Source organism: Rhinolophus ferrumequinum, chromosome 7 (assembly GCF_004115265.2).
Source record: "Rhinolophus ferrumequinum isolate MPI-CBG mRhiFer1 chromosome 7, mRhiFer1_v1.p, whole genome shotgun sequence".
In the NCBI taxonomy this organism is placed as follows: domain Eukaryota; kingdom Metazoa; phylum Chordata; class Mammalia; order Chiroptera; family Rhinolophidae; genus Rhinolophus; species Rhinolophus ferrumequinum.
Genome location: NC_046290.1, coordinates 45,631,451 through 45,649,330, shown reverse-complemented (window position 1 = coordinate 45,649,330; position 17,880 = coordinate 45,631,451). Strand labels below are relative to the sequence as shown.

At 36.5% G+C, this 17,880-nt stretch overlaps 1 protein-coding gene across 1 annotated transcript in view; it reads left to right on the top strand.

Annotated features, from left to right (window-relative positions):
* The window catches only part of MRPS27 (mitochondrial ribosomal protein S27), a 73,854-nt gene that overhangs the window by 11,664 nt on the left and 44,310 nt on the right, over positions 1-17,880 (top strand). The window contains exons 3-4 of the mRNA XM_033110607.1: positions 4,142-4,212; positions 6,295-6,353. Coding sequence (XP_032966498.1) covers positions 4,142-4,212; positions 6,295-6,353 — 130 coding nt within the window. The remainder of the gene's footprint in view (positions 1-4,141; positions 4,213-6,294; positions 6,354-17,880) is intronic.

The following is a 17,880-nucleotide window of genomic DNA, read 5'->3' as shown; positions in this document are numbered from 1 at the left end:
TTGCCATTTTTTTCCCTGAGAATTGTATATACTGTAAAGCTGTGTTACTTTGGTGCACACTAGGTAAAATTATCTTGTAAAAATTATTTTTTTATCATTATGTAATGACCCACCTGTAAAAATAATGCTTTTTTTTTAATTAAAGTTTATTGGGGCGACAATTGTTAGTAAAGTTACATAGATTTCAGGTGTACAATTCTGTATTACATCATTTATAAATCCCATTGTGTGTTCACCACCCAGAGTCAGTTCTCCTTCCATCACCATATATTTGAAAATAATGTTTTTTACCTTTAAGTCTGTTGTGTTTGATGTTAATACAGCTACACTGGGTTTCTTTTGGCTACTGTTTGCCTAGTACATTTTTGATACATTTATTTTTAATTCTTCAGTGTTCTTTTGATTTACATAGCTAGATTTTGTATTTTTAACCAATCTGACAATCGTCTATTTAACTAGAAAATGTAGTCTATTTATATTGTCATTTTATGATTACTGATATATTTGGATTTATTTCTATCATATTTTGTTATTTCTCTCATCTTTCTTGTTTTTTTCCCTTTCTTCTTTTGGATTGATTACCACTGTTTTTGTTTTTTACATTTTCCCCCCTTACTGGTGTAGAAATTATTTCCTCAGTTTCTACTCTTTTAGAATGGTAGATTCTAGCATTCTAAATCTATATATTTTAGATAATTGCTCTAACTTCCAACATGCATAATTAACTTAAAATCTAATGTTAATCACACTCTACTATTTTTTAGTCCAGACATGCACATACCTCCAACCATATGTTTTGTCTGATGTTAATGTTTTATCCTTTAAAACACAAACACAAGACACTATTATTTTAAACAGTCAATTTTCCCTCAGATTTAAGCAGTTTTACTTACTTGCCATTCTTTTTAGTCTCTCCAGTCTTCTTTAAAAGATCATTTTCCTTCTTGCAAAAAAACACATCTTAAAAACACAACTTCGCCAAAGTTCCTTGAGTGTTTGTGGCTAATAAATTCTCTCAGTTTTTGTTTGTCTAAAAATATCTTACTTTTCCCTAAATCTTGAAACATAAGATTATTAGATTTCTAAATCTATGTTGATAGTATTTACTCCCAACATATTATTCTACTGTCTACTGTTGTTCCTACTGAGAAAATACCAGTTGGTGTAGTTGTTTTTCCTTTATAAGTAATTTATATTTTCCTTCTGGCTACTTTTTTTGTTTTCTTCAGTTTCACCGTAATGTATCATGGTGCAGGTGTTGATTTAATTGATTAGAGATTTTATGTGTTTCCTGAATCTGAAAGCATATCTTTTATTAATTCTAAAAAAAATACTTAGTTATTATCTCATTGTGTATCACCTCTCCTCATTCTCTTTATTAACTTCTTTTATAAATTCAGTTAAATGTAGTTTAGGCCTTCTTATTCTATTTTCTACATCTATACCTATTTCTATATCTAGTCTATATCTATTCTATTATATCTATTTTCTATATTATGTTTTTCTATATCTCTTATTCCTCTTTCATACATTTCATCTTTATCTTTGCTGCATTCTGTGTAATTTCTTTTAGACCTTTCACGTCATTAACTCTCACCTCACCTCTGTCTAACCTCCTCTTTAACTTATTCACCAAGTTTTTTTTTTATACCTTTAGTAAGATATTCTTTATATAAAATACACTGCACATATTTAATGTGATAAGTTTTGACACATGTATGTACATCCATGAAATCACCACCACAGTCATGATAATGAGCGTGTCTGCCACGCCACACACAGTTTTCTCCTTCTGCTCTGTCATCCTTTCCTCCCCCTCCCAGACTCCCAGGCGACCACTGATACGCTTCCTATCACTGCAAGACGAGTTTGTATTTTCTAGAATTTCATATAGTAAAGTAAACTTTTTAAACCACTTTGAACAAAATTCTCAGGTTGATATACCATGTGTAACACAGGACGTATGAATTAGGGCGGCAGAGGTGTGAGGGCTGACTGCAATTTAGGATCCTCAGGGCACAGCCTCCTTGCATTTATCTTTTCAGGGTGCATTATTTTCTAATTCACCTTCCCACTCTTGTAGCGCTAGGTGGTCCTGGCTTTACCTGTGGATTCCTGAACCAGTTTGTCATCTTATAAAAGCCTTGGTTTTATCCTCGGTGCCCTGTAAGCCATTAAAACCAAAGCTGTGTCGCTAGGGACCTGCAGATGCTCTCAGGTGACTGCTACTATCAGTGCTCCCTTAAAAACTCAAGGCTTGTGCTCCTGTCCTGCCTTCGGCCTCTGGCATTTATATCTACTTTCTTGAAAGCTCAGTCATATTTGCAAAAAACTTTTAGAAATATTTTACCTAGGTATTTTTCTACTAGGAGGAAAATTTTAAAGGATATTTTGTCCACCTTATTCCAGAAACAAAATTCCATTTAACATCTTTTCAAGCTTAGGAGGAACATCCAAGACTGATTCCGTGTTGCGCCCACGGTAGTTTTTAAATATAACTCACTCTAGTCTTGAGAAGCTGCATCCCAGTTTCCTGGGGCCTTGTTTAAAAACTTGGATTCCCCTGGTCTCACCTCAAACCTACAGAATTAGAATTGCCCTCTAGGTGTGAGGTTAGGAATCCTCAACCAAGTTTGTGAACCACTACACTCCTATACTTGGTGTTGTTTTCTTCAAACAAGAACGGCATTTTTATACTAGTAGACATGTCATTTTCTGGGCATACTTCCACATTATCTGTACAGCTTTAAGTTTTGTTAAATGAAGAATTCAAATTTTCAGACCCATTTTCCCTTGTAGTCTTTGTTGACTTCAACCATCCACTGCAATGTATATGCCTGAGGAGCTGAGTGACGGGAAAGAAAGCATCTTCCTTAGCACATCCCTTTGAACAAAACCTGGGCATCTGCTGGCCCCTCGGTGAAACATGAAGTGTGATCTTGACTGCTGAAGCCCACAGTCCAGAAGCCTGTGGTGCCAGCCCTCTGCAGGCCGCAGCTGCCCCAGCTTTCCCGGCCATCCCTGCCCTGTGCAGTTTGCCGCCTCATTCATCACGCCGATGCTATCATGTGAGGTGATTGGTCACATATTTCGCAGCAAACCTCTCTCTGACTTGCAATATGCAAATGTTATTCAGCAGATGCTGGGTCTGCAGCTGTTGCCTTTTTTGAGGTCTCAGCGATTTCACTTGACGGAAGATGTCTTGGTGTGAAGGATTAAAACGGAATCTTGGGTTATCACACTACAGAAGCCAACCTAATCCAACGTTTCGTTCTACATTGTGCATGCACTATGTGAAATCCACAAGGAAATGGAGGCCACTTTAATTAGGCCAGTAGAGCCTGATCCTCCTTTTTTTTTTAAGTAAAAGTTTAAATTTTGAGTAAAGGGAGGTAATTCTTTATAATGTCTATCATCTCAACACAAGGGCATCTATTATGAAATGATCATAAAGATTTGGTATCACAGGAGTGCTGTTTAATATCATTCTGTGAGCAACTAGATTTAACATATTAATTTGCCTTAGTGCGAAGAGGATTTAGGGACTTCTTTGTGTGTGCATGTGATGGGGGTGGGAGTCTTTATCTTTCTTTAATCATCTGGTGTCAGTCTCTTTAAGACTGTCATAAGAAAAACTGATTACTTTTATATCACACTAGGTTTTAGGGATTTTGCAAAGTTGCTTTCCCCCAGTAGCTACTGAATCAAGAGAGGGAAAAAAATGGTTAATGCACTCAATAGGTCTTCAAAAGATACTTGTCTATTGATTACCTCTGTCTTCTTATTACTTGATACAGATTTCTTCCTTTCCCTAGAGTCTGTCAATAATAACACTTTCTTGTGCCTCCTTCCAGGGACACTTTATTGGTGTATTTTTTTAAAACTAAATATATGCTAGGATTTTTAAAATAGTCCTTACTGCAATTAAATAAATCATTTAAAAATTTTTTAAAATGTTACTAATATTCCTTATCTTCTTTGATTTATACAATAATGATTTCTAACGAGAGCAAGAAAGTGCATCAGTTTTAATAGTGGTTTCATAATGATGGCAGCCATCTGGTAGGAGTTGTATCTGTTAAGTTGTCCATAAGAAATGTGTAAATTTAACAAGGTTCATTTTTCTTCTTTGTCTTCACAGCTGATCTAGCATCTTTAATGGATAAAACATACGAGAGAAAGTTGCCTGTTAGTTCTTTAACAATATCACGGGTAAGAAAACCTAAATATATATTTTCAAACAGGAAGGAGAAAGAAAGCAAGAAAGGCTCTTGATATAGATGAAGCTGTATAAAGAAAGAATATCTTACATAGGAAATATTTTTCCAGAGTTTGGTATGTTTTTGTAGTTACTAATAGACATTTTATGGTGAAGTAGCAAATTTCTTTAACTGAAATAAAAGATAATAAATTTTACCAGACTCTGCTATCAGTGATCAGTGTTGTGTTTCTGATTTATTTTAATTTTTTCAGAATATATTCTGCTACGTGATGTCATGATTTTTAAAAATTGATACACTCTTCAAAGTAATAGTATTTACTTGTTAATATTGGAAATATTTTTGGTAGCTGAAAAAGTCTATAAAAATGTATATTAATGTTAATGTTAAACTGTTACAGAACAATGAAGAAGAGAACAATTAGGCTCGGAATTGGGAATAGGAATTGATAGTAACCATTATTGAACACCTTCTGTACCACCTATGGTACTAGTTTTTGTAACATACATTATCTCATATGTTAATTCTTATAGCAACCATAAGATATAAACATTATTATCTCCATTTTACATGTGAGACTCAGAATGGTTGATAGCTTTCTCAAGTTCACACAGGTCGTAAGTGGAAAAATTGGGCTTCAAACCCAGTTCCCTGTGACATCGAAGTTCTTTTCCCTCAAATAATATCTGATTTGTCTTTATCACAAAATAACTTTGTGACATTGGGCAACTGGGCCCCTCTCAATTTTCTCATTTCCAGTATGGGGACGATAGTATCTTCCTCACAGGGCTGATGTGATGCTAAAATGAGATCTTAGTTGTGAAAGCTCTTTGTAGAAATTAATGGCACCATAAAATTCAAGGTTATTGTTAAATCTAGAAGAGAAAAAGGAAAGGAACTAGTATCCTTTTTAGTCTAGGTCCTTTCTTTCTGCCTCTTGATAGGCTCCTTTTAGAAGGGCAGCAGTTTAAGTCATAACATAAATTTTATAGACTCATAATTTTCAGATTGAAGGGGAACTTAAATACCACTGGTTCATCCCTTGCATGATGGATAAAAATCTCTGTTGCCATAATACCTCATATTTGTTTAGGCATCACTAAAGAGTTTAAAGAGATTTCACATGCATTTCTCATTGGAGCTTCAGACTCTTCCTGGCAGGTGCCTTTATTCTGTTTATGCAGATGGAGCAACTAAGTACCAGAGGGGCTATGCCATCTGTTTATGCCACACAGCAAGCAATCAGGAGAGTTAGTTCTCAACTTCAAATCCTGTGTGTGCCCCATATTTCACCCACTCCTTAATGAGATTTCTAAATCAAATTCAAAAGTCTGAGGCCTTTTAAGAAAGTCTCTTCCCTTTTACTCGCCTCTCCCTCTTTATGAGGTTTTAATTATATTCACAACATGCATCTCCTGCTCCATGTTTTTTGCCTCTGCGTCTCTACTTTAGGGTCCATCTTTGGACTAGCCCTTTCTGTTTGTTTACTTGGTTTAGAATTAAGGAACATAGTCACAGATTTTATGGTTCGAGGGGAGACTTGGTAGAAGAATTACAGGTTGATTAGGTCCATAGCAGAACTTAAATCAGAGTAGGAAAAATGGTTCCAAGATTGAATTCTCTAAATTTAGATTTTCATTACTTGGACCATATTTTTATTGCCATTAGAGACTTTAGCCACTTAGCCATTCCCGTGTATTTGGAGCTTGGAATATAGAGAAAATATCTGGATTTAAAGATAAAAGGAAATATGAATGGCTAGGTATAAATCGTGTAGTAAGTGTAGTAGTATAGTTGTAGAATAAGAGGATCGCTCTCGTTCTGAGTAAGGTTCATGTTTGGTTTTCACACAGTTTTTCTGACCAAAGTTGTTCTGTACAAAGAAAAAAGGGAAGCCATTGAATATTCTTCATTTGCATTAGCGTAAGGGGGTTTCAAGGATGGCATCACACCACATGAACATTGTTCCAATAAAAAAATGGGTGTTTTGTTTATTTTAAGGTCAATGTGTGAATTAGGCCCAATAGATGGCATAATTTATATTCAACAAAAGGTTTCTTTTTTTGTCTTTTAGTTTGTGGACAACATTTCATCTCGAGAAGAGGTAGACCATGCAGAGTATTATCTTTACAAGTAAGTTTTCCATTTTATTTGGCTCTATACTCTCCTGTTTTACACCATTTTTTAACTCAAATGGTGATACATATTGCATATAATGCTCAGCACCTTGCTTTTTAAGTTTATGTTTTGGAGATTTTTCCATATCAGTATGTAGAGAGCTTCCTCATTTTTTATAATGGCATCATATTCCATACTATGAATATATTATTTAAACCGGTTCCCAACTGAAGGATCTTTAGGTTGTTTGCTCTCTTTTTATATTGTATGCAATGTAATAATTAATAACCTTATTTATGTGTACTTTTGCACATAATTCTCATAAGTATATACTTTTGTAATTTCAATAGCTGTTGCCAAATTGCTTTTCATTGAGGTTTTACCAGTTTACATTCCCAGCAGCAGTGTATGAGAGAGGCCTGTTTTTATAGGTTGGCCAATAAGGCTATTTTCACACTTTTGGACTTTTTCTGTCAATCTGATAGGTAAAAAATTATCTCTTCTCTCCCTTTTTTTATTCAGGTGGAAATATACAGTTTTGGTACTGTTTGGCACCTATAATTAATTAAGACTATATTTTAAAATGTTTCCTATGTTACCACACTTACTTCATTCTTTCTGTCAGCTGTGAGCCATCCCACTGTGAATTACAGATACACTCGCCCATGTGTACAAAGAAGCATGTTCAGTACATTACCATCTATAGTAGCAAAAGACTGGAATAACCTAAAGCTTATTAAATAAGCGACTGGTCAAATAAATTACAATTCATCCTTATTGTTTAATATTTCACCTATCAAATATCTGTCAAAAGGATACCTTACAACTGCCTTTTTGTTATGATTCTTTATTGTGGTTTTAAAAATCTGATTTATGATTTGTTCCAATTCCTAGTTTCCAAAAATAGACTCAGATTGAAATTTAAAATGTTTTCAGTAAGCATTGCATTAGACTGTCCCACTTGATCTTACGTTATTTTGATCAAGAAAGTTTCAGTTACTTCCATCTGGGTGCGTTTTTAAAAGGTTTCTCTGTATAGTGGAAATTTATTTAATTTTCTTTTATTTGATTTTCAGAATAGTAATGAGGTTTCTTTTTTTCCTTACTTTTTTATTTGGGTAAATTCTACCACTGTTTTGGTGTTTTCTGTTTAAATATAAATCTCAAGTAGGTTACATTACATACTGAGAAACCTTTATTTTAAATTTAAGATGGCCTTTAACGATGTCCTAAGTTCATATTCTCGTTCCTGAAATCAGAATCGCAAGTGCCTTCCTACTCTTCATTAAGATAAGCATTAATAGATCCCTTGATGAAAGCAACCCCTGTCTTCCTTTAGTGGGTCTTTGGTACTGTGGGGTGTCTTTGATAGTTATTTTTGCCTATGATGGAAGGTGTATTTGGGCTTAGCATCTGCCCAGTTCTCAATCTTTTGCTTTGTTTATGGCAAAATGCAGAAAATAATTCAATTTCTAAATAGAAACTATTTCTTAGAATTCCATCCCATGGAACACAGTGCCATAGTCTTGAAAGAAAGAAGCCCCAAATTTACTTATGTTCGAAAGTAGCTCTGTAACATATAATTGATTTGAATGGTTCAACATTCAACAGTATTTACTGAGCGCCTATTATGTATCCAGGCTCTGTCCCAGGTGCTGGGCATAGAGCGGTGAATAAGTTAGACACTGTCCCTTATGGTCATCGTACATTAGTGTAGCTGAGAAATTTAAGTCCTACCTTCACGAACTTCCATGATTAAGTCTTCATATGCTATCCGGTTTTGTGTGACCTGGAGTCTTGCTTAAAGTTTCATAAAATCTCTATTGCTTGTTTCCATATAGATCGTATAAAAGACTCTTGTCCATTTTACATCTGAGCCACTATTTAATTTGATATCCCATGCTTTGTTTAATCAAAACTAATATTCTAACTATGACCTATCACTTTTTTAGTTGTATTGCTTCTCCCCCTTCTATTGCCAAGAAAATCAGCTTTCTTTTTCCCAGCTTTGTTTTTTTTTAAGGAAAAAAAAAAACATTTTCATGACTTCATGAGATGACTGTTGGATGTGTATGAGACTAGGTATAACTCCATAAAGCTGCATCCAGGGGTAGATAATGGAGGTTGGCTTGTGTTCACTTCATTAGCTAGCTTTCCAGCCTTAGAGAACATACAAAACATAGTAATGCCATAGCAAAAGTAAAAGTTACAGTTATGGTCTCTTGGAGTTTATCTATATTATTTGGAATCAAGAATGTCAATCCTGAAAGCACCAAGGGCCTGTGGTATTTTCATTAGCTAGGTCCTCAGCACGCCATGGACGTGATGCCCAGCACCCCCACACGGGATGGCTTTAGACGTCTCAGTGAATGTACAATCACAAGTCTAAGGTGAGGAAATATAGAAGCAATTTCTTAATCCTGTAGCTAACAGCTTCTTGCTGATCTGCCTTGAGGACTTTTCCTTTCCCAGGCAGTACTGTCTTGAGGGTAAGGCCCACAGCAGGGCTTTTGGCTGCCATCCCTGTCATTGGCTGAACTCTTTCCCTGTCTCGGCCTGTAGAGGTCAGACACTGCAAGCAGAGTGTAGCGACTACATCGTCTCATCTTCTACTGATCAGATCTCCCTGATGACTATGTAAAGAGCGTTAGAGCCAAAGAAGTTTGGAAACCTCAAGTGACCCGTGGAGAGCTAATTGAGCCTCTGCCATTCTAGCAGTTCAGGATGCTGCTAGCACATGCCAGCTTGTTATTATCCTGTCATCCCAGGAGAGAATTCCAGCCTTTGAATCTCTTGAAGTACACAAGTTTAAAAGTTTGGGGGCTTCAACATTAAAGAGTCCCAGGCATCTTTTAAGGAGAGTTAGAAAGGCTGCTGTTTAGAGAGTGGGAGGGAAAGCAAGTATCTAACCACCACTGCTGGGGCTGTGGGCTGTACTCTGGGCGCCCACAACCCGGTGTTCAGCATCTGTCCTGCCACATAGAAACAAAACATGGTAACATTAAAGAAAGGGAAATGATCTCCAAACAAAAGAATAATGTAAACTAAAGATGATTAAGGCAGTTAATGTCAGAAACTATATAGGTTGACAATAAAAAATTAAAAAAAAAAAACTCTGATAATACTCTACACAATCTAAAGGGAAAATAAACCAAGAGTAAAAATGATTAAAACAATAAAAAGGCTAAATTGAAGTAAAATACACAAAACATGAAAGCTAAGAAACAAATTGAGGTATGCTACGAACTATATTGGGCTGTAACAAAATAAAACATGATTAAAATAAGAGAATGAAAACATTTGAAAAATGAGATAAGAAGCACCTGATACAGGAACTTCATAAAATATGTACAGCTATGGTTGGGAGGTGGAAAAGTAGAAAATTAACATTAAGGAATAGGAAATCCCATATCTTATAGTCTGTGGGTTACTGTTTGTTTTCTAAGGATCATGATTTTAGCTTTTTCTCCACAAGGGATCCCCTTTTGGGGTCCGTCAGCTTAAGGTCAATGTTATTTTATATAAAGCTTATCTGGAGTTTTCCTTGATGGTTCAGTGGAGAGCATCACTTTTCTGGCCATCTAGTCAGTAGTTCTGAGCGCAGCACCTCCCCGTTCTACGTGTGCTGCCCACATGCAGCACAAGTGAGCCCTGAGGCAGCTTCTGTGTTTCCCTTTTCAGGAGACAAGACTGCATTTCATGGTAAAATTGTGGCATTAGTAAAAGCCATTATTTTCATGGTTATAACAAGCTTTAACAATTCCTATATAAGTATTTGATTATTGCATTAATAAAATGCAAACTCAAACCATAAACATTCCTTCTTTCCTGTGGTAGCCTCCTCTTCGCTGAGGATGTTTGCATATTACATTTTGAAAGGGTTTTATAGACTTTCAAATCATTTTGGAACCATGGCAGTTTAGAGATGCATGAAATTAAATGTGTTCCTTTTACTATCAGACCCTAATAATCAGAACTGATCATTTCGTCTCCAACATAATGGTCATTCCTGAAGGATAAGTGATAGAAACTTCTAACATATATATAACAACCGGTTCTATTTTAAGAATATAACATGTAAGTAGCCCTTTGGTTTTTAGCAAAAATGTGGGGAATGCTGAATTGTCATAAGAAGAAAAGATTGTTGCTGAGCTCCATGGAAGGTCTATTTTTCTCAGAATACAGCTCTGTGTTGTCATGGAGAGAGGCATGCCACACTCATTAATGAGAGGAAGTCAAGGTTGCGTTGCAGGCTGTGGGCTGTCAATACATTCATCCACACTGTACCTTGGCCTAAAGCATCTTCCATCAGTTGCTTAAGTGACCTGGCAGATACCAGGCGTCCCTGGTTGGAGACGGATGGCAGGTCAGGAACAGCTGGGGTGAGGCAGATGGCAGCCTGCATGTCTCCAGGTCCTGGTTGGCAGCCAGCCTAAAAAGGAAGGACCAAAATAGTTTCATTTTTCAATAAGCAAAAATATTCTGAAGGTGAGCACACTATGCCAGGCCGATGCCGTAAGCATCCACGTCTGCCTAGACAAAGAGCAGAGGTGGGGGCTGATGAGAGAGTAACATTCATGAGTTTAAGCAATAGTGATTTTCCTTTGAGGGCATAGAGATGGTTTGCCTATTACAACAATAAAAAGGAATTAACTTTTTTTCTGTTAGCAGATTGCCAGGTCTCATTATGTTTGAACATTATTAAGAAAAGCGTAAGATCCCAAGGGGCGGTAAATGACTCTTGAAGCATGTTTTAGAAACACTTCCATACTTAGTATTGCCAAGTGCTTTATTTAGTTCCTATTTGCTGATCCTAACCACAGGCCTGGGAGAGTTTCTTGTTGTTAATGGCTCTGCGTTAGAGAATAGCAGATTGTCAGGGGCATTGCAAAGGCTCATGGGAGCTTTGTGGTGACAGTTAGGATGAGAACCCTCAGCCTCCCATCCTTCAGACTTTGCACTTCTCTCCCCACTGCTCTTGTGATGTCGTCCTGGAGCCCGGTCATGGGTGGCCTGCTGGGTAACCTTCAAGGTGTACAAAACAACATAGTGCTTAGACATTTGTATACCTCCCAAAGTGATAACCCCAGTAAGTCTATTACCCATCTGACACTGGATCCACTGTTTTCGCTTCAGCTCTCACTTTATGAAAGTCAGTAATCACTTTTTCCTTTGAAGGCAAATTTAAACTTCCCTGGCAGAATTTGAGATGAACATCCACAAAAGCAGATTTCATGTCTATAAGACCAGTGAATCTCAGCTCTGTTTATAAGGGAAGTTCTGAAGCCAACAAAAGGTTAAGAGAAGTATTTTCTAATTTGCCAGAACTGGGGTATGTTCAAAGGAAGGACATTTATAAAAAAAAAAAAGTATAAATTGGTTGGAGATAACTAACTACGGGGAACAACTGAAAATCAACACAAACCCAAGATATAATAAATAGGTGAATTGACTATATGTAAAAAAGTGTGTGTTTTAGAGGAAACATGCTTTGGGCAGGCTGGAAGAGGGATTCATGTCATTATTAGCGAACAGTCATAAAAGAAGTAGAACTTGAGAGTGCCTTCAAGATTGGATGAATAGAAGAAACAGGAGCGAGTGTTCAAGATGGAACAAGCAGTACAAGTGGAGTTAATAGAGTGGGTGAGAACTGGTGTTACAGGTGTTGACAGGGAACTGTCCTTACCAGGGAGACTGGGACCTATTGGGGAGCAGTGAGAAATAAGGGAGGCAGTTTATAGAAGGAATGGAATGTAGGCAGGGGAGAAAGGAGAGTTTAAAATCTGTCGTTATCATACGTTGCTAGTAGACATACAAATTGGTACAACTTCTACAGAGAGAACTTTGGCAACATCTATCAAAATTACAAATGCACATACCCTTTGACCCAGTCATTTCATCTCTAAGAATTTAGCCTCCGGATACACTAATGCACATGTGAAATAATATTCGGTACAAAAAATAAAAATTATGTCCATCGTTTGAGCCTGGCTAAGTTAATTACTGTACAGCCTGTACAGTGGAATACTGTGCAGTGAAGAATAAGGCAGCTTTATTTGTATTTCATATGGAACAAGTTATAAAATGCGTTAAGTGAAAAAAAACAAGGTACAGAACTTTTGTGTTACATTATCACTGTGGTTTCTGTGTATATGTACATGTTTGATACGCGTGCATGCGTGTTTCTGTATGTGTGTGTGTGTGTGTGTATTTGCATAGACTGTCTCTGGAATGATACATACACAAAAAAGACAATTAACATTGTTTTCTTTAGGGGAAGAGATCTGGGTGACTTTCCATTGAATTCTCTCTTGTACCTTTTGAATTTTATATCATGGGTGTATATAGTACTTATTCAAAAAACATTTTTTTAAAAGATCCACGAGACAGATAGTCATCGTAGATTTTTTTGAGAAGTACATATCATACTAAAAATATTTCAGAAATATTCATTATTGTAAATTTTAGATTGAAAAGGGGGTGAGTGTTAGAGGGAAATTGTGTATGCATAAGGTGCTCAAAGGCCTGATCTGTGGTAATTGACAGTGAAATGAAGAGAGAAATCTTTTGCACATAGGAGGGGAAAATAAATCAACAGGATTAATGACAGCTTGAATATAAAGACAAAACAAGGAGGGTCCAAAATGAACTGCAAATTGAACCTCAGTTAATGAGAAAATGGCTAGTCCATTGATAGAAGTAATAAATTGGAATCAGATTTAGAAGACAGTAGAGTGTGGGTTTTTCTTTTGCATTTTCATTATCCACATACAGACTTATTGCTAAGTTTGCTGCATCATGTTTTATGCCAACTGACCACACTTGAACTGTTTGAGAGGCACTGTCCAGACCTTGGAGAAAGAACAGCTGCCGAAACATACCGACATTAGGGTCTTCTTGGTGTCCTGGCACCTGCTGGGAGATTTTAGACTATGTCATCCTGAAGTCCTAACAATGTTCAGAATCTGGAATTTAGATCTGGGAAGACTAAGCAGTTTTCTTAGAGCCATTCGACCAGTCCAAGCTTCCTCAGGATGCAGACCTGCTTTCAAGTTCAGAGGTTCATCAGCTTGACCAGTGTGTCTCTCTGGGATGGTTCTTTTTCCTAGGGCAGTCTAGGGAATAAACCAGAAGATATAGACTCAATGAGTACAGAAATAACTCATAACTAAGCAACACGAAATTAATTAAACCCAGAAAAAAACTAGAATATCCAGAGATTCAACGGTAAAAATACATAATCATTTTTTTAAAAAAGTGCTGAAAAGACCCTGAAGAATCAGGATGGGAGGAAAGAGTCAGGTGACCTGGGTTTTTGGACCAGTTGAGTTCCCACTTTGATCTGTAACTTGGAACTAGTTAATAAACTCTCTGGACTTCAGCTTCCTAGAGGAGCCAATGATATTGGATGCCTCCCAAGGCACCTTACCTATCTAAAATTCTGTGTTTCTCAATCTCATTGATATAGAAGCTAGATTTTATAACCAGAAGCCTCAACTTTGAAAGCATGCGTTTCTGGTCATTGTTTAGTTTCTCACTCAGAACTTTATTTACTTAAACAGTGGAATTGAAGTTTCAGCCACATTAATTATGAATATCAAAAGGAAAACTAATAGATGTTACCAGACGTGGGATTTAAAAGGAGCCTAAATAGATCTAATAGCTGCAGAACCCTTTGTGGATTAAACCTAAAAAACGACAGTTTCATATAAAAAGATATATCCCAAGTTGTCTTTTTCCACAGTATGAAGTCCTTTGATCTAAAAATCTTTTTACTGGCTATTTCCATACCTGTGAAATCATAATCAAGGTATCAGGAATTACAGCTGTAGGACAGAGCAGAAGGCATAACTAAATATATTTATTAAAGAGACTTCAGTAAGGTTTTGCATGTAAAGCTGTTTGATTTCAAGATAAAGAGATCTTTTCAAGAACTGGTGCAATATTTTAAGGGAGAGATGAGTAGATAAACAGAAGCTTAAAGAAGAGATTTGTGGGAACAGAAGTTTCCATTGATTGCATTGTGAGTTTTGAGGCCAGTGGCAAATAAATTCCTGCGTATTTCCAGATGCTGTGTGTCTAGGCAACAGGACATTTGAGGAGCTAGAAGTATTCGATGTGAATTCTCTTTAGTGGTCTTGGCCGCTATCATTTCCAAGATAGATTTCCAGTTGTGTTTGTTTTCACCAGATGTATTTTATATTTTTGAGGACTATTCAAAAATATAGTTCTTTTTTAATAGCAATGCTGCTTTTAAGACAAACGGTATCACCAGTTTCATAGTTAATAGTGATAAGCAAGGCCCTTACAGCATCTGAGCGTTGTATTTATTACATACATGGGCTGTTACCCATCTCAGTGACCGATGCTACCGAGAGGTGAAACTCAAATTGGTCGTTAGTCTCCATTGATAAAAGCCCAGGCAGTTTTGATAGGAAGAACACTGAAATTATTGGTTAAAATGAGAGCTTTGTGGATCTCGTACATACAGATTATTACAATGCTCCATTTGCTGACTGAACAGCAGGTAATAACAGTTAATAACATTCATGGGACACTTAAATACAACACCTTGAGACACCAGCCGTAGTGCACTCCCGTTCTCTGAGTGTGCCCTATACGTTCTTATCTTTGCCTGTCCGCCCCCCGCCTCCCCCCTCCCACCCCCGTCTCCTTCTGATAGAATACCACCTGTCTTACAAGGCCTGTCCCAAGTTCCGTGTATCCATAAACTTGCCCTGATTTTCACTATTTAAATGTGAGCTCTCTGACCCCTTCTGTGAAATTGTCTTTTATCTGTTCAAGGGTGCTTAGTTACTTTGTTTTGTCTTTTGACTAATCAAAAATATGTTTCTTATTTTTATTTTTTTTCTTGATAAGCAGTAGTTAAGATCACAGCCTCTGGAGCCAACTTGCAAAGATTTGAACCCCAGATATGCCATCTATTAGCTGTGTGATTTAGTTACTTACATTCTCTGCCCCTCAGTTTTCTCATCCAAAAATGGGGATTAAAACAGTGCCTGTGCTTTAGGATAGTTGTGTGACTTCAAGAAACTAATACATTGTAAGGCCCTTAAAACAGTCTTGGGACGAAGGTCAATGCTCAATACATTTTAGCTTTAATGTTGGCGATACTAAATTGTAACATGTTGAAAAACAAGGACTATTCCTTCCCCATATTTCTCTCTTTAGAGAAAAATGTATTTTGAACTCCAGTTTTGTTTTCTAAGACTAATAGTCGCCAGTTGTCTTCACCACTCCCTCCCCAAGGTCATCAAGGTACAAAGATTATCAGGACTCAAGGACAGAGAGAAATAGATGCTTATGAACACTAAAAGGTCACCATCCAGATGGAAAGGATATCACATTTTGGAGGAAGCTGCCTAAAAGACAGTCAATTGAAGGTCTCATATGTATACTCCTATTGCTAAGCTTACAGCAGCCAAACACCAGGAGAGGGCAGCAGAAAGTCATCTGCTTCCCATCTGTGGAGAAGGGAAAAGCCGAAGGTGATTACCAGTTAGGAACAACCTGCACCCAAACTGATCTCTGATAAGATGTTATTGAATCAGCAATCAAAATACAGATTAGACATAAAAAGAGAGGTCTGTTCTGAGGGCTAGGAGCATGACAGGAAAACATTTAAACAGTTGAAATAGAAATTGAGGGACTGTTTTCACTGATTTTAGCTCTGATATCTGGAGTATACAAGAGCAGTTCAGAATGGCTAAAGATAAAGATGTTCAATGTTGTCAGCATTCCCCACTATTTATTTTAATTTATTGGCTTATTCCAAGCTATAGAAACTGAGGAATAGCTGCTTTTGTGTCGCCTGTTGTTATATGGAAAACTGGGCTGATTGCTAGGGCCCTGCAGGCTAGGTTGGAATATACAGATTTTTCTACATTTTTAAAATTATTTCTTGCTTATGAAAAAAGTAACTACATGCTTTTTTTCCCAACATATAAAAGAAACATCACTCGCTTTTTAGTATGTTTCCTGCCAGGTTTTTTACTACACATTTCCATTTTGTTTGTTTTAAACTACTTGACACTAACTCTCAGATTTCATCTATAAATTCAATGTAATTCCAACCAAAATCACCGCAGAATTTTTTTTGTGGAATCTGAGAAGATGATTGTAAAATTCAAATGAAAGAGTAAGAGTCCAAGGATAACTAAGTCAGTTTTAAGAAGACTAAGATAAAGTGGTTGGTTTACCAGATAGATAACAAGACTTAGAAAGCAACGATAAATAAAATGAAATGTTGGCTTAGACAAACAGACTAGTGGAACAGAATAGATAGAGCCCAGAAATGAATAGATAGAGCCCAGAAATGAATCTATACACAACTTAAGATGTTTTACACATCAACAGGGAAAGAATGTATTTGTTAATAAATGGTGCTTGGACAATTGATTATCTATATGGAAAAAAAATACTAATTCGTACCTGAAAACACATTTGCAAACATAGATTAAAAATGTAAATGGAAATCAAAACATAAATCTTTTAGAAAGAAATATAGGAGAGTATTTATATTTGTATGACATAAGAAGGATTGTTTTGAACGAGACACACAAAAATAACTGATAAGAGATTCATAAATTTTAATGCATTAAAATTAAAAAGTTCTAGACCGCAAAAGACACCATTGACAAATTAAAAGACAAACCAAAGGCAAGGGAAAGATTTGCCATGAATGTAACTGACAAAGATTAGTATCTAGAATACATCTGTAGATCAATAAGAGAAGATAATCCAATACAAAAAATAGGTAGGGAATATGAATGAACAATTCACAGAATAAAAAACCAAAATGGCCATAAATACAACTGTCTACAAAGGTAAAAAACGATTCTTAGCTAACAAGCTGTCCAAAAACCCCCGCTGAGGGTCGGATGTGGCCCTCAGGCCCTAGTTTGCCAGCTCTTAGTCTATACTCCCACCTACTCCCCTGTTCTTACCATTGTTGGAGGGGAAAATCCCAATGTATCATTTCATTCATCCTTACTGTTTTGCTTTATTTTAAGGGAAAAAAAGTAAAGACTAAAAATAAAGCTTTAACTCCTGAGCTATCCGATTTTGGAACTTGTAGCTTGAGGAGGAACAATCAGTTGGATGTCTGTGTCATATCCCAGGATGAGCATAGATGTCATTTTTATCAGTCCTGTAACAAATGCTGGATCACAGCGGATGGCTGGCATGAGCTCCTTTTTCACACAGGTTCCAGAATAAGAAAGATGACCTTGTTAACTGATAAACACCCAATTTACATAGATATTTTTTATTGATACTAATAATTTGACCTTTTATTTAGGCATTTCTCATACATAAGTACTATACAATGATTAAAATCAGAAATCTTAACAGTAGTACAATACTGTATTACACAGTCCATATTCAAATTTTGTCTGTTGCCTCATTGATGTTCTTTATGGATATTTTTTTTTCCTGGTCTAGGATCCAGACCAGGATCACAGATTATGCTTAGTTGTCCTGTCCCTTTAGTCTCCTTTCATTTAGAAACAGCTCCTCCGCG